This window comes from Calypte anna, chromosome 19, assembly GCF_003957555.1.
Source record: "Calypte anna isolate BGI_N300 chromosome 19, bCalAnn1_v1.p, whole genome shotgun sequence".
Classification (NCBI taxonomy): domain Eukaryota; kingdom Metazoa; phylum Chordata; class Aves; order Apodiformes; family Trochilidae; genus Calypte; species Calypte anna.
Window position 1 is genome coordinate 4,253,478 of NC_044264.1, and position 18,182 is coordinate 4,271,659.

General features: G+C 39.0%; 1 protein-coding gene across 3 annotated transcripts; it reads right to left on the reverse strand.

The window, feature by feature from the left end:
• Positions 1-1,363: 1,363 nt before the first annotated feature.
• On the reverse strand, positions 1,364-18,168 carry CRK (CRK proto-oncogene, adaptor protein). Of its 3 annotated transcripts, none has more exons than XM_030462155.1 (3): positions 17,797-18,168; positions 10,345-10,880; positions 1,364-4,689 (listed from the first exon to the last, which is right to left on the reverse strand). In XM_030462155.1, the coding sequence occupies exons 1-3, from the start codon at positions 18,038-18,040 to the stop codon at positions 4,552-4,554; spliced, it is 918 nt and encodes a 305-aa protein (XP_030318015.1). In that variant the 5' UTR covers positions 18,041-18,168; the 3' UTR covers positions 1,364-4,551. The 3 variants fall into 3 exon arrangements, with proteins under 3 accessions (XP_030318015.1, XP_030318017.1, XP_030318016.1); XM_030462157.1 differs by having other exon boundaries at positions 4,489-4,689; positions 10,515-10,880; XM_030462156.1 differs by lacking the exon at positions 1,364-4,689 and adding an exon at positions 7,301-7,576.
• Positions 18,169-18,182: the final 14 nt, after the last annotated feature.

Consider the following 18,182-nt stretch of genomic DNA (forward strand, 5'->3'; position numbering starts at 1 on the left):
CGTATCTCTTTCTACACTTTCATGAATTATAGTGCATTATCCATATATTTCAAATGCACTTGTTACAACTGGCATGTAAATATTTGGAAATTGGTCGGGGATTTGGGGAAGCACGAGAAATAAACAGTCTAATGCAGGGAAATTCAGCATAATTTGCTGATACAATCCTTGCTTGTCTGTCACACCCTCAACTTTTTCATGAGCTTATTCAGCCATTACTGCAACCAAAACCCATTGTTGGAAGCAGAGTGGGGAAAGAGGGAGGGAAGAGGGGGCAATAGTTTCTGCATGAGCCCTGTGTTACATCAGGGCATAAAGAAGTTCTGCAAATGCCAGTCTGAGGTTAAGCAGCATGAAAAGTGTGTAGAACCTCTTCCTTTTGGCTACAGGGAGCTCTTAAATAATCTCAGGTAATCTCATTAAAAGGCACTCATGGCAGCTCTGTGGGAGCTAAATTGTACAGTGACTCAGAAAACAAATGCAAACATGAACTAGGGTGGTCCTTGTATATTTAGAAACAATGGAGAGTGAACTGTTTTAATTGGGAACATAAAACATGACCTTTTCCAGGCAGCAAGCATCCAGAAGGCCAAATGCTTTGAGGGTCCATGATTAACCATAGCACACCATGATGAGTTAAGGAACCCATTGGTGTGGAGATAGAACTGTTCTTTGTAGAACAACCCAAGTTTAAACTGCCTGGCCTTAGACATATTGTCATCCAGACCCTTATCTGTGGGGGCCTAGAGGCCACTTCTCCTTGCAGCTTTTAAAGATTACAATAGTAAATGTAGGTCTAATGCAGACTCATGTTACCAGTGCTCCCCCACATGGGGTACAGGCATTCTGTTCCTCTTTTCTGTGCTTCATCCCTTGACAGTACACTGCATAGCTTACTCTTTGACTGAAATAGTGCTCTTCTACTACCACACTTAGAGAGGTCCTTCTGAACCATTGGTAGACTCCTGTATCAGATTCTTGTTGGTAACTTTGTCCTCAATGCAAGTTTTTACTGACAATTGTAAGAATTAATGAATAACTGATCAGCTGATACAGCCGTATAGGAAGAAGTGAGACTAATAGCTACCAAGTCTAAATATTCCCTCTTTTGCAGTCAGAATACACTTTTTCCCATCCCCTTGACTTAAGCAACCCATTTGATTACAGAAAGTCAGCTTGTTTCAAAAAAGCCTTATTTTAAAGGTTGATAAACTATTTTAATTCCTTTCATTTGTCTTACCAAGGTGCTGTGCTTAGTTGTTTTCATACGAGTACCACCAACTGAAAATGGCCATACCCAGTTCTATTTTCAGACTATTAAATACAAGTATTACATTTACAGCTGATTGAAAATGACACCAAGTCAAAGTTTTGGCTATACTTTTATTTACTTCACGTACTATGAACATATACATTACATGCTACAAAAAAATAAAAAAAGACTTTTAACTGTCAAGAAAGTGGATAGTGTTATAATACAATGGCACATGTTCATATTTTTCTTCAAACTGGTTTGGTTAGAATCCTTCCCCAAAACCATTAACAAAAATGAAGTGTTTTACTCTTAAAATGATTAGAAATATTTGCATTATTAACAAATACAATTCAAACAGATTAACAAGATTTAACAGGTCAAATATTAGTAAAAAGGCTGGGGTTTACCAAAATGAAATATATATTAAAAAACCATAGCAGCCAGTTGTATTTTTTAGTGTGATATAATGTGTAAATGCACCAGAAGAACACAGTGTAATTGAGCATTCTGCTTTCACGGTGTATTTCTAGAAATGATTATTCTAGTTCTAACACCTGCCTATGAACAAGAGACCAGAAACACAGCCAAGTAGAGACAAAAGATTGTGACCAACATTCTTAGCAATGATTTTTTTGCACGCATTGGGAAAAAAGAAGGGAAAAATAGAAAAGGATAAACAAAGGCCACAAAAGGATTTAATCTACATGTTCATGAACATATGTTCTACCTATTTTTAAGAGCTTGGTAAGTTGAAATGTCTATTTCATCCAAATGCAAACATACTCATTTCTACCACCTATCAAACAAAATCACATTTTGGCTTAGAACTGAACAGTGGAAAACAGCTGCATTAATGTATCTGTAGGCTAAGAAACACTGCTTGACAAGAACTTAATATTCTAGTGAAACAGCAGCTATTAAGACTCCTCTAGTTTTTGGGGTTTTTTTCTTCTCAAATGTACAAATACTCTGTACTTAAATAGTCTTAACAAAAACACATCTACAAAGTTTGAAGGGTATTTGCTGGTTAATTCACTTTGTCTTTCATATTAAAAAGGCAATTTTGCATAATAAAATTCCTTTCAGGAAAGTTTTGGTACCTTAAAATAATTGCTGATTGGTAAGGTACAAACATAGGGGTTTTCATTAACTGCAATTGTAAAAAACAGGTCAGGACACACTGTGTTACTCAAAAACCACACAGTTCACTATGTTTCTTGTGCAATATCTGAAGAAAAATATAAGCATATAAGGGCAACCGATAGACTCAGTTTATCAGTTATCAGTCTGTTACTTAGAGTGCAGCTTTTGAAAACAAAAATAAAAATCAGTCATTGCAACTACCAAGGTCAGAGGAAAAATACAAATTAACCTTAAAGAAACTAGAGTCAGTTTCTCAGTATTTTTCCTCATGAGTAAATTTTGTACTATGCTAGAAGAGATCCCACAATCACTAGCATTATCACCTTAACAGGAATCCAAGCCACAACAGTTCTTCAATTCCTTTGTTACCATTCTTCCTACACCACTGTCATGTCAGTTTTCTAATAAACTTCAGTAGTGCTTATGAGACTGGTGATGGAAAAGTATTAATGTACATTGGCATTAGTACACAGAATTAATGACTGCCCATTACCTGATAATTTGTCAGACTTGCTGATAGATTAGTTTTGAAGTAAAACAACTAGTACTTAAATATAACAGAAATATTATGGTTTCCAGCATGTTACACAGTTCTGAGGTAAAGTGTTACCAGTATTGTGTTGTATGGGTTGGTGCCTTGCAGCCATAGCCTCTGCAGTGGGAACAAGCTCTTGCAGCATTTACAACCAATGAGCCCTTCTACTCTCATGGTTTGTATCAACCAAAAGAACATTTTCAGTTTGATTCTGTTTGGAAGAACTGCTCAGTATGGATTACACTGTAGTCAAAGTTACAGAATTTATTTGTTTAAATTGGGTCACTAGAGTGCTGTGTTTGGAAAACAACCCAGGGTACAGGCAAAGGATAGTCACTTCAGTGTTTAATTACAAGTTTACAAAACTTACTGAATCCATTCTGATTTTATGTTAGAGAAAACCAGATAATTAGAACAGACAAAAAAAATTATCAAGCAGTGCATAACACCACCTATTCAATGCACTGATTTGCATTATGAGCTATGAAGCCATAGTTACTCTATTAGGCCTTTTGAGAATCAATCCAGAAGCACACAAGTATTTTCCATTAGTTTATTAAAAATAAAATCCTCATGAATTCACTATCAAATATTTTACAGATGGGAATTAAACCAGAAGACTCCCCAGAGTAACTTTAAAATAAAAGTAATATTTGGTTTGTCAGTTCACTGCATTTGACACTGATTTGTACTGTAAGAGTACTGTACAACAGGAGTAATGAAGAATTCTAGGAAAATTAAACTGGCCCTATATAATTTAATTTTACTGGAAAGCAGTGTCAATATTTTAGTATATTTAGTGAATAAAACACTGCTTTAAAGCTATGCATTTAAAGTGCTATGCACGTATTTCTCAGCACTGATACGAATCCATAAACATACTTATGGATAAAAAAAGATACTGGTGTGTTAATAGAAATTTTAATTTAAAATCAGCTGCTATGTTTGAAGCATCAACAGTACTGAAGAAATCAATCTAGTGTCCACAAACTTCTAGAATTCTGAGGTTGATTTGATCTGTCGTTTGCCATTACAGTGGTAAGCATCTGTAAATCATAAGGCTGTCCCCAGTGGGCTCTACATAAATCTGTACTGTGCATAGTTAACTGGCCACGCCAAGTATGATCTGGCCTTTCACAGACAGAGAATTCAGGATGGAAAAAAAAATGTGGAGAAAGCTCCAGGATAAAACTGTGAAACTTCCATCATTATATTGAATTGTCAAAGGTTGATGTTCATTGCCTGAGGAAGAAGCAACCTAAGGAATAGAACTGGAGAGAGCTACAAATGTTACGGTAACAGCTACCTTACTGCTTTCTCCAACTGCTGCTGCTGGCAAGGTCCAGTCTGCTGTGCACATGGACATAAGCAGGCATTACAACCTATAATCATGTACTAGTTCTGCCACTTGACACACAAGTTATCTACTGTCGTACCCTGAATTACAGGACCCTTGATTAAGGAATGGTGGTGTTCAGTCCCAGGGGTTTGCAGGTTATCAGAATGCTTATACAAGCAATACCGATTTCAACATCTGTCGGAACATAGTCTTGATGGCATCTGCAATAAAAACAAGTTGAGATTGTTCCCATCTGTAAGAGCAACTGTTGAGCCACACTCAGCTGAAGTCCTCATCAGGATTCTGTTGATCCAGCAGACGGACGTGTGTGAATGGAAAGTGACCACGTCTGCCATTACATTCTCCTTCCCACTGACCACTCACATTAATCTTTGTGACCTTCACCAGCTCACCGACCTACAGGATAAGAAATAAGGAAGTGTTACAATCCATAAAAACACACAGGATGAGCTGCTTTCTGCTATCCCCCCTTTTGTATCACATCACCCAAGAGTACCAGATACACTTCCATAAAAAGCAGTTTTAGTCTTGACCATTTTTGATACATCAGCCTATCACCCAACATTATTCACTCCTGAAGAAAGTACAGAGAGAAAGAAGCATATCTAGGTTAGGTGAGAACTACCTAAACTGAAGAGCCTGCAATCCAATAGCAATCTTTCAGACCACTCTTGGGACTTGACATTAGCTGCCATCACAATGAACACCTCTTGCTGAATTGAGAAGCTTGTATTCTGCTTGTACTGCATCAACAACCTCATTAGGGGAGGGGAGTCTTGCAAATGTGCAATGAGAACATTGATCTGTGAGATAAACAGCTCCTTAGTTTTGAAATTCCACTGAAAGCTTTCCAGGTAGTACTGAAAAAGTTTTGGATAAGTGGGAGCTATATATATGCATATATAGCCACAGAATAGAGAACACTGGGAGAATATATGAGGGAATAACTAGTGCTGTAAGGCTGCTTTGTTCTTACTATGAGCATCCACGAGTCACCACCAGATGCAAAGCCAAATGATCTTTCAGTCAAGTCCCCCATCTAGTCTCATGTAAGTAAATACCATGGGCAGAGCAAGATAACTGATGACCTCTCCCTCTTATATTCAAATTATCTGGCTAGAAAAATGAGAATGATTACTATGGACCAATGAAACAATACGATCAAATTTAAAAGCCTCCAGTTCTAATGTACTACACTAAAAAGCACAGTAATGTCTCTCATTCTAATCTCCGACCCAACATTCACAGTTCTAAAGGTATTGTCTCCTTTTGACAAAGGTGGAAAACTGCACAGCATTTTCCCAAGGCTGTGCTGTGATGTAGTTCCAAGTCAGGCCCACAAGTCTAGGACTAATCAGTCCCCATCTCTCTTGTATCTCGAAGGGTGCTTTTATAAAGTAGCCCTTATACAACCCAAGAAAGCACAATTTACATTGTAAAGACAGTCACTGGAGAGTTAACAAATGCAACACTGAAAAACTGTCTAACCATTTCTACCCTTCTGTGTACAATTTTATCAATAATCTTATTTACAAGTAACATACAATGGTTTTCAGTTTTTTCCTGGGTCACAGATGAGGAATGTTTTTTGGGACAGATGTATTCTATTTTCTTTCACTAATACTGTAAATAAATTCTCAAGGCATGGCCACAATCCTTACTGCAGAAAGTCACTGATTATATTTTCTAGTTTACAGATGCTCATCACTGTGTTACAAATTCATCAGAAAGAGAATCTCATTATTCTCACTTTCCAGACAGTGAATGAAGAACAAAGAAAGATGTTACCATCTCCATTAACTTTACAGGTTTTAATCACTAGCAGTCTTTTGCCAGAACAGCTTTTAATAGTTCACAAATGCAAACCACTACATGGGCATTTAATTAAGCTTCCCATACCACTGATGATTACTTATCTGGTAATGAGAGGCATGCTTGGGACTCTAGGTTTTAAGTTTTTTAGTTCTTAGTACAGACATTTTAATGAATCCTATTTTGAAGAAAATCCTCTTATGTATTTGCTACAGGCAAAAAAGGAAGCCTCCTCAACTACTGAACGTTAAGTTTCAGGTCTTCAGGAATTTAATCATGCAGTATGTATATTTTTTCTACTGCTAATAATCACTAGGAGGCTATACCAATAAAAATACTCTGTTGACCAAAACAAAACATTAGGTATAATTTAACAAGAATAAGATTAAATGTGACAATACTAGAAGCAGAAAATCTTGTTTCCTAATCACAACCATTACAAGAACACTACACTAGACAAGGCTAAATTTTTTAAACCTGAATATAAACCTACCCATCAGCCTTCAGTAAAGAAGTACATAACCTCTGTATAATGAGGAAAATAAAATCACAAGTTGCACCTAGGCTTGCAATGTGTATGGTATTTTCCTTAAGACTTCTGGCCTGTGTCCACTTACTTTTTATCACCTGCTACTTAGTGCAGAGTTCATTTTGGATATCTTACGGCAAACTGACCTGCAACAGGTGGGTTCAACACTGCAGTGATAGGATAGGGGATGTTTGTGACACTTCCTTACTCCCAGAAGAATCCTAGAGCTCTTTCATGGGTGTTTCAGGGTCATTGCAGCAAGGGGACACCCATTTATAAATTCTCCTTATAAGAAGCTACATCTGAAATTTGCATTTCAATAGTTGTTAGAAAAGGAAAGACCTCTGTGCTTCAGTGTTCCTTTTTCACCATTATGGTAATTTCATTTAGCAACCAGCCTCTCTCCCTGATACAATCTTTCATTCACATTTCATTTATATATACCTGCACACCTATGGAAACAGGACTGACTTTTAGTAAGCACGTGTCTTTTTCCATTTCTAGCTTAATAAAGTGGCTCCATTAATTCCTTAGTAGCTTACAGATCTTTCTAGATATGCTTTCAAACTCTACAATTAATCTGTAGTTTAAATATTCTCCTGAAGACAATACATAGAACCTTTAAAAAATTACTCATCATTACAATTGCTGGAATTTTAAAACATTCAGACCAGAAGTGGCTCTCTGAAATCTCATTTTTAGTGTTGACTTATGGTATCATTAGTCTTATTGTGCATCATCCCACCAAGCACAGCACCTCAAGAACAACACTGTACCCTGCTATAAAGCCAGATTTGTCTCAATCTTCATCAGAAGTTTTAAAACTAAATGTATCCCATATGCTTCAAAGCAAAACTGAAGGTTCATGTGAAGACTTCTGTATGCTGTGGTTTTATTCCAAGTACTCCTCTTTGGTAAGGTCAAACTGGCAGAGTTCTGCTACTGTTACAAAGAAAAAAAAATAAATTGATCGATCTCAGTCATTCACCACATACATCTTCCCTTTTTCTCCTCTCCTTTCTCTTAATTAATATAGTCTGACAACTCTTTGAATAGGTCCAGCTATAAGCAAAATAAAAATTCTCTCTCCTGCTAAATCTTTTTTCCATAATACATGACAGCCTTTATTAGAACATCATTTCCTTTGGTCCTCCTTCCTTGAGCTCTTTAAAACCACATGCATTTTAAAATAATAGTACATGTATTCTGTTTGCAGTTTGGGACAAAAATGTTTAATGTTAAGAATCTATTTTCCTAGAAGAAACAGTGGGATCCACCTCTGCCCATAAATACTGCCAGAATTAAGGATAAGAATTTTCATTTGGAAAGAATCCCACTTTCTATATTTATAGTTATTAAGAGGTCTGGGCAAAAATGGACTGATAAAACTTATGTAGTGCTTTCTACTAAGTTATCTAAGAAAAAGATCTCTAAATAAACAGAGAAAAAACACCATGAAATGAAAGGGAATGTGAAAAAAGGAGACAAGAAACAGTACTTTGGTAGACAGGATGAAGAAAAACTTGGAGAAAGTGAAGTACATACTACTATTTTTTCCTGCACAGACATTGAAAGCAACTCAGTAACATTGTGATTTGAAATTGTAAAAGATGCAAAAAAGCAAGGAAGGCCTACTAGAAGCAGTGATAAAACTAAACTTTCTCAATACTATATACAGAATAAAGAACCACCACTATTACTGCATTTCTCAAATGCAGAGCTGTAGCAAGACAGGCATAAACCATCCTAACCAAGAGGTTAACACATCAACTAGTTAAGTATTTAAATGTATATACAGCACCTACAAACACCATTGTTCTAATTTAACAGTAGAAAGACACTATAACTCTTTCTTACCCCCTTACACAGATGGGCAGAGCCCCCACAATTCTCAATTCTCCCTCTCCCAAACACTGCAGCTATCTAGCCTATCATCATGAGTTAGAAGACACCAGGAGTGCAACGTAGGTCAGAACAGAGATGTTCTCCATGAAACTACATTGTGTAAAGCACAGCATACTTGACAGATCATGTGAGTTTTACTGAAGAGGATTGAATTAACAGATCAGCCATGGCACTCACAAGCTGTTCTTTAGCATGTAAAGGATTTTGCTTTCCCTCAAAGTTGCTTACGACTGCCTGGATTATCAGTATTTTCTTACTCCATTTCACTCCATGTTAATAAACTGCCAGCTGGGCAGTATTGTGGTGTTCTGCTTTAAGTGACATAAAACATGAAGTTAAGCTTAAGGAAACACTGATAGCACACTAAAAGGTTTTGATAAATATGCCTGAACATAATCTCCAAGGGCTCTAAGAAAATCTAGCATCTAGTAATTGCACCAGTCCACAAGGACGCTCAGGAATACTTACAAGCTCCAGGCTGGGTGAGAAAATGTAGGAAAGAGACAGCGTTCTAGGCTGTATGAAAGTGAAGGTTGAAATCTTTGCCTATTTCCACAAAATCTGGTGAGTTGGAATGAATTTTTATACACACTTATCAACCTAAAAATAGGCTCTCTTGTTGATTCAGAAATATAGCAATATATAGTGATTTCAAGTACATTTACAGTGCTATCCTAGATGAACTTTTACCCACAAGAGGGAAAAATTTCACATCTCTGAGGTTGTACCAGATTGGTAGATTTTCTGCATTTGCCAACTCTGTACTAAAGACACAAACCTATAGTGGCCTTATCAATGAAGTACTGGACTGTCTTCAGTGCTATGCACAATTAAACAAAAGTATTTGAGAGTGAAGAGGAGATGATCTGACTCAGCACAGAAACTGTTTTTTCCCAAGTACTTAAAATGTTATATAAACAGGAAGTCAATTAGGTATCAGGAAATTCCAGAGCCTTTAGCTCAAAGAAGCCTAGATTAAAGGGTACAATTTTACATATCATCCTAAGGCAAAGGTCTGCCACTGAGAATACCTTTGTCTCAATTTCCTCAAGTCTAACTTGGGGGATAACTAGCTCAGGTGTCAATACAGAGCACTCCTTTTTAGGAGGGGAAAAAAAATAATCAAAAAGGGCACGAAAAGTACTTGGTAAGATCAGGGAGTGGTTCGAACTTAGGGAAACCTCACTACTTTATTACAAATCATACTCCCATCAATCACTGCTTTACACAAGACCTACATAATGAATGTAATGTGTGTTCCTGCCTCTCATCCGAAAACCCAAGTAATCTGCTCGAGGTCAGGGTGTTACAATAAAACCCTATGTGTGATCATCACCATCATCTCAGTCTGTAAAATCTTCAAGTGACTATCAATGTTTCCACTGATTGCTTTTAAACTGCTTGAAAAACAGTTTAATGAGACAAACAAACAACCCAGCACACTTTTTAAAGACTGGGGTAAGGCAACAGTGAACACAGGTTCAGACACACAATTATGAACTGCTCCCTAACCCTCCCCCCCAAAATGACTTCAGAAGTGAAAACATGGATGGGGAAACATTTATGTTAGTGATGTTTGACAAAAGACACCATGTTAGTTCAGTAACACAAACATGCTATCATAATCAAACTCTAGTCTACAAGTGATTCTAGTCACTTATTAATAAAAAAGCCTTTATCTGTAACTTGTTAATCATGAGTTTTACAAATGCTTTTCCCTTTCTTATTCCTACAAAACTAAAATGTGATTGAAAGGGAAAACCCTTGAACAGATCTCTTCTTTCTAAGTTTTGCCCATTATGTACCTCCAAAGCCAAGGCTGTCTTGTCGTAGGCATTAGGGACTCGCTTCTGGATAACCCGGGCATAAATAGGGCCATTCTGAAGGTTAGGGAGCGGAGTGTTGATGCTGGGCTGGGCATAGGGCCCTGGCTCCGGCCCACCCAGTGGTTGTGGGTGGGAACTATCCTGGTTACCTCCAATGATAGCAGATACTGAAGCAGAGGAAGGTCTATACTTCTCGACGTAAGGAACAGGTATCATTCCCCTCTTTCCTTCGCTGTCTTCTGCATTCCACCATTGCTCTTCAGGTTTATCCCGGATCCTTAGTATGTCTCCTTTCTTAAATGGAAGATCTTCCTCATCGTTTCCATTAAAGTCAAAGAGAGCTCGCACGTACTCAGCTTCTTCCTGCCTGAGGATAACACCACTATTCTGCCTGGATCGGGAAACTGGTTCTATCAAGGTTGTAGTGTCCAAATAGTGTATTTTGTAGAATTCCAGTAAAGATGGCAAAGAATCAAACTCTTGGTCACCTATTCGAAATCTGGTGGGACTCAATCCTGAAAGAAGAAGGCAGTATGTCAAAAAGAGCATACAACAGTTAAAACAGTAAACAAAACATTTGAGAAGATGGATATATTTACTGATAAGTAACTGGATATTCAATTCAATCATCTGTAGATTCATCATATTCAGCTCTTCTGAGTATTTCTCAAAGATGGAACTATCATGATCATCAGGGCAGAGCTTTATTTTTAAAGAGCTTGTCAAAGAAGGAAAAAGTATATGTTTGGCACTGCCAAACTTCCCAAACTAGAATAAAAATAACTTGTTGCCTTGAATGTTACACACACCCAACAAATAAAATTGTTCAGTGTACCCAAGTTTCTCTGGAGCCTATACAATTTTCAGTAACAGACAATTCCTTTTTCTCTGTTTTACATGCTAGATCTAGAAAGCCAATGAAATTTTGGTGTGTTTTTTAACTCTCTTTTGCAGTTCAAAGTTATTTCAAAAGTACACTTCAGTAACAGTTATTTACCTGTTGTAATGTATACGTTACATGCATGGACACTACAGAGAAGTGCTTAGCACAGAAGCAATCAATTGATGTGAATGAGCAAATGAAGTTATTTTTAATTTTGATAAAATGAACCATTGGAGAAAATTATGTCTGTTTTATGCAATGCAAAGCAACAACATATGTTTCCACAATGGATATCATTCAGTCTTTTCATCTCAAGTCTTGTAGTTTCTTTGCCATATTTGTCAGATGGTGCCTGAGCTATAAATCTGAACCTCAACTACATTAAAAAACAGGCTATGTTCACATTCAAGTCATATGAAGTATCAAAGTGCAGCTCTCCATTCCAGTTTTCAATCTGTGTGCTGCACTTTTTTTCCATTTTATGTTCTTCAGGCTCAGCTGGGGAAAAACATTTGCATGATGCTCTCTTTCCACCCTGCACCATACCCTGTGTAATCAGTTATAGGAAGAACTGTGGAAAGCTGGGGGAGGGTAGTGAAGAGGAAAAGATTTATGCTTTCATGAGTAACTCTTATAGCAAAAAAGAGATGCTTACTTTGCAAGTCTGCTTCTCTGCAGGGAATATCTAACAGTTCTGAGACTTAACTCTCAAGTACAAAGCTAGCAGAATTCTTCAAGTTGTCACTGATCCAAAAAAACCCCTTCAAAGTAGCACTGTCAGCATGGAAAGCTAACATTTCAAGTTCTTTCAAAAGAGCAAAAATGGGTTCTAATAGAGAAAAGGGCAGATTCAATAAGATCAACATAGACAATCCTGAATTAACATAAACATAAGTGAAGCCAGTTACAGGAAATTCAAAGAAGCAGACTAAGTCATGGGAAAATGCACATTTGCATGCATTATCAGCCCTAGAGGACTTTCAAATTAAATCAGCACAAATAAAACTGAGATGAAAAAACAAAAGCAACACACTCAAAAAATTACAAAACAATTCACAAACTGGCATCACCAAGAGCTAACAAAGTTAATGTAAATATCAGTAAGAAATATGAACCCAGCATGGAAAGAAGTAAGATTACACCTTATTCTTTCAAAACGTAATGCTGAAAAGATACAAAAAACCCTCAGCTTTTGTTGGTAGTTGAAACTTAGAGCTCTAGACTTAGCAAGAACTCTGGAATTCCATCTCAGTGGCAGTTCTTAGCTCTGTGGTCTCTGAGGAGATGACTTCTGGCTGTACAGGCAGCATCCCTACAGCACTTCCAAACTTCCACTACATAAGCATGTAATTTGATCTGAGAATGCTGCACTTCTGTTAGCATTTCAAGTGGGAAACCATTCAGAGTAAGTGATACAGATATCTGATTCCAGACAAACCTGGTGACAACTATTTTACATTATGTAGGCACTTATGTCAAAAGAAAGTCATAGAAACTTTAAGAGACCAAGGGGAGCAAAGATTTTTGAAACCATACAGAAAAGACCAGATCTCATGGTCCTTACTTCATGTGACACAGATCTAGAGACACTAATTACCTCTGTAGAACCTGCTACAAGCTGACTCAGTCAGGAGGCTGATATCTCCATGTCCAGCAGAGTAAGTGTACACAGAAAGATCTTAAAATTCACAGCAAATGAGCAATTCAACAGGAACATTCATCAGCCTTGTCAGCAGCAAAATCATCACTAGGATGAATGACGTTATTTGAAGTCTTTTATTTTTGTTCTTCTGAACAGGTTCACCCTCTTGAATTAATGCATAACAACCTGGAAGAGCTGCCAAATGCTACCTGAATAAAACCAAAGTTGGACTCTTAAGAGGAAAGTCCACTGGAACCTTATGTATGGGAAAGAAGCAACTGAAATAAGCATAATGTCCTGGAAAATTATGTACTAAGGCATTTTGCATAACTGAAGATGAGTGAGAGAACACAAGGCCCTCCAAATACATTCTTAGATGAGAGAGATAATGCTGTCCTTGAAGGGACAAACAGATAAGCAGCAGAAAGGAGAGGTACTACCTACACAAAGAGAACACTCCCAGAATACCACATGCACTTCTGATGCTTTTGAGTTAAAAAAAAAAAAAAAAAACCAAAACTGAAGTGGTTTTTTTCATGATTCTGGGACAGCTTTCTTGAAGGCACAAGTTTGAGCAGCACATTGTCCACGTCTTCTGAGGGCTCTCAGGAAGAGAAGGAACGTAAAGGTAAGCCTAGCTACTGGAGGAACTTCAGTCATTTCCTATGAAAACTGGACAACCAGAGTACTAGCAATTCTCATCCTTTCTCCCTAGCTCTGCTCAGCCAAAGGGAGAACAGCCTCACATCTCTACTCAGTGCTGCTTGGTAACTCCTTTGAATGATGAGCACAAAGGGCAGAGTAGCATCTTCCTTGCTTATTTCCTCCTAGATCCATTTGTGCTAGGACTTAACCTGATTCCATCCGTGTCAGCATCTCAGAAAAGCTAATGACACCTCTGCTCCCAGGAAGGTGAGTAAAGTGTTAAATTCCAGACTGTCCCAGAACTACAGAAAGTTTCAGATCTGGATCCTGTCAGTTCTCTGTTTATGATGCACATTCCCAACAAAACACTTTTATACGGTGTTGGCTTCATGTCAGTCTGGAAAATATTGCTTTTATATGTTTTAAATATTGAACACATCCTGGGGAAATAGAGGTATAAAACACCCAATATTTACTTCTTCAGAATGTGGGCAGGTAGTGCAACTACAAAGCAGCTTCTCACTTTTCTCAGCCATCTCAGGGGTTTTACATTTCTCTCTTCAATTGTGCTAGTGCCACTGGGCAGTTCTCCCGTTATGTTTAAGCTCTGGTAAGCTTTTCTTTTCAGGGCAGGGAAAACCTGACAAAACCAGGTTTTCATTTTTTGTTTCTAGATCTAGTCTGTAGGGGTTTCCCACTCCCCCCTAACTTATAAATCATGTTTTAAGCAAGCAGAGCTGTTCTTATCATGCAGAGTACTGACACACAAGGCTCTCATTTCAAAGTCAAGACATCACTGTGATGTAAGCCCATTTCCTCATGGAGTATATGGGAACTCTGGTATGAAGGCACCACATTCCAGCCCCTGTGTTTCCCCCACTCCCACAGGGACACTTTTTTATCTTGTTCTTAAGCACCTCCCAACTCATGCCAGAGCAAAACAAGTACCTATGAACATCCTGTAAGAAAAGTTAAACCTCATTCCTGAAGAGAGCTCTAAAAACACCAGGGGAATATTCTTCAGTAAGTTACACATCATAATTTCTGCAGATAATCAGAGGATGAAAGAAAACTAGATGTCTAGTGAGATAACTTTCCAAGCTTCCAATAGTTTGCATTTTAGACTGTAATATAAGAAAAAAACCCAAGTGACAAAGTTAAACCATGCTGCTCATAGGTATCTACATACATGTCAAATAGAGATAAGCATGATATCATTAGGTAAAGTCTAGATGATTCCAGGAAGTGCTGAGATTTTTAACAGCACAAAGGAAGTGACTTAGAGACATAGGTTAAACAGTATGACCTTAAAATGCATAGATATTTAAAACACCACCTTTGACACTCTGTCATACTTTCCTATTCCTACTTTTACCCTGGATTCATATGTCACGTTGCAAATATACTGTGTATTTAAGTGTTTCCTGTATTACCAGTTATCACTCTATGATTCTAATGCCTGCATAGAGTACTTTGTCTTGTTTGGGATTTCTTCAGCCTCTGACTGTGATACAAGTGACACCATGATTTTGATTCAATTGTTAATCATCATCTCCATTAGAAGCAGAGTGGTTTTCCTTCCCATAATTCAGTGATTTATCCTTTTTTAATGGTCCAAAACATTTCAGGAAAAAGTAGTTCTTTTGAGAAGGTCTGTTAAATGATTTTTTTCCTTAGGCTGAAAAATCACCTACAAGAAGTTAGAACTGGCAGCATACCAGTCAATTGAATTTAACAAAAAAATAGCAAGTTGATTTTATACTTAAGGAATGGAAAAGACGATACCAAGTTTTTGTGACACTAGGGCTTTTTATATTACAGAAGCCAATGCTCCTCCTCTCATTCATTCTATACGGAAAATAGGTCCCTAGGATTCCCTGCACACAGCAGTGCTAAAGCATTTATGAAGTGCACATACACAAAAATCAAACTAAGGACTTGATCTGGCATATTCAGATTTCACAGTAAGAAGTGTGTACTTGCCAATCTATTGCTAAAAGAACTACACTATACAATTAACACAGTGAAGTTGTTCTTCCTTATGCTTTAGCTTGACTACAATAAATCAGCATGACAATTTGCAAACATTTAGCTCATTTTACTGCATTAGCTTCCCTATCCAAACATGAAATCATCTTCCATCTTCTACCAATGTTTCCATCTCCCTCCCACTGCAGAATATCTCCCCCCCCTTTTTTCCCTGAAAGAAAAACTTAATTACACTTTAAATGTAATATATATACATACACCCACACCTTCTGAGTGTTAGAGAGCAGTACCAGCATGGAGGCATGATTAATTTGATGTTACTAAAATTAGAGCACAGGATTATCTGTGGTATAGGTGTGATGCATCCCCTATCCTCATAACATCCATGAGGGGGAAAAAAAAAAAGCAATCATACTTTTTAACATATATCAATCCTACTGTGCCAACAGCCTACACAGCTACAATAGCAGCTACTCCTCTAAACCAGATAAACATTTAAAACAGAATTACTTAAGAGGCATTTAGTGATTTACAAAAAGAACACCAAAACTCCAGTATATTTTAACACCCATAACAGCAGCCAGCCCACAGAACATCACAAAACATTAAGAAGCTTAAGAGTGTAACATAATTTTTAAATGTGAGCATGCCTGTGTGCTAACATGGTACCACAACTACATGAAAAGCACTGTATTTCCAGAGATGAGCTGCTCTCCAGGAAACAACAGCCCAGAAGGGACAGGCACACAAATTCAGGGGTTTATCATCACTGCTGTCTTTAAAATCCTATGAGGCTGGGTTCCACAACAACCCATCCTGGTAACTTCTGCTCCATATAACACCAGTCACACAATTCAACAATTCCTGCAGAGCCTTTGTAAACCCATGGCAATAAACCTCTGTCCTCTAGCCATGAAACTCTGGGGAATCCCCCACATCTTGTGGGAAACCACTTTACTACCCACGACAGTAATGACTTCCAGCTGAATACAGTCACCTTTAAGTTTTATCTTCTGGGACTCATTGTAACTTGAGTATTCTGCTGCTGTGGTAGGTTCCTGAGATAAACACAGTGCCTTCAGGCTTTCCCAAATTTTCCAGTCTGAAACATCCCCCTGAGCAGGGGAAATTACTCTGTAAGAGTGCAAGCTTACTGGCAACCCTTGTTTGGGATTTTTTTTCCTTCTATTATCTCCTCCTTAATCAACTACAGTCAGTAAAGAGACTAAAAAATCCTTTCTATAACAAGTACTGTAGCATCTTCCCAATTTAGGTCTCTTTCCAACCAGATTTACATCATCAAGTCACTGTTTCTGTAGCAAATCATATACTTTCTGCCAAAAAGTTCCCCAAATCTCTAATTACATAGGCTTACTACACCTTAAAATTATGTAGTGGTTCATTTCTGAGATGCTAGCAATATGCTCACAGCATTTTTGCAAGCATTAATATCCAAATATGAGTAGTTCTGCTACCAACTTCTGTAATGCCCCCATGGGGGACACCACTGCCTTTGTTTCACACATCTTAGGGCACTGCATTGCTGGTGGCTCTTTTCAATTTAGTTAATCTTGTACTTGCATGCCTCTTGTGGTACAGTTTTCTCTCTGACACAATCAGCATCTTCTGCTCTGTAAGTTTTAATGAGCATGGTTTTCATATTAGATGTCAGGTTGATGAGGAAGAGTATCAAACCTTTCCTTTCAATACACGTGGTGAAAAAAATTGAACTTCACGCCTGATTCAAAGGCACAACTGCCTTTACACCCCCGAAGGTGGAACTGCTTCAACTACCCACATAATACTTTGATTTGTGACTGCAAATTTAGCTTCAGTCTGGCTTCTGATGCAGAACTACCTTGTTAGATTTCAGACTTTTACAGGAGGCTTCCACAGAACCATCCCCCGGCTGAGATAACGTGCAAAAATCTATCAACTAAAGTAAACTCCATTATGAAAATAAAAGACCGTGCGAGGGCTACAGCTGCAAGACCTTTCCAGGGGGCTGCAAGCAGCGCTCAGCTCCAGTGGATGTTTAAGGGGCTACTCGGTCGCTGGAAGGCAGGTGCAGACAGACGGCTCAGTTCAGTCAGCAGCCCCAGCTGCAAAACGCGATTTAACTCCACTACAAAGAGCTTCACGAGTGGAAACACCGCCCGGGAAGCGAACGGGGCCGCCCGTGGGGAGGAGCAGCGCGGGGCCGGGCTGCCTCAGCTGCCCTCCCCGGGACTGCTGGGGCTGTGGGCACCGCCAGCCCTGGGGGGTCACTCACCCGGGGCCCCAGGGCCCTCGCCGCCGGACCGCCGGCCTCCCGCCGGCCCGAGGCTGTTGACGATGTAGTGCGAGACGCGGGAGCTCTCGGACACCGAGAGGACGAAGTCGCCGGGGATGGTGCCCGAGTCGCGCACCAGGAAGGTCCCGTGGCGCTGCCCCTGCAGCAGCAACACTGCGTCGTTTCGGCTCAGCCGCCCCCAGTACCAGCTCGCCCGGTCCTCGGAGTCGAACTGCCCGGCCATGGGGGCCGCCCGCCCGCAGGCCGCGCTCGCTGCCCCCTCACGGCCACCGCCGCCCGCGCTGCCCCGCTCCGCGCCCAGCCCTGCCACCCAAAATGGCGGCCCCTGCCCTGACCTCACCTACCGGATGTGACCTCACGCTGGG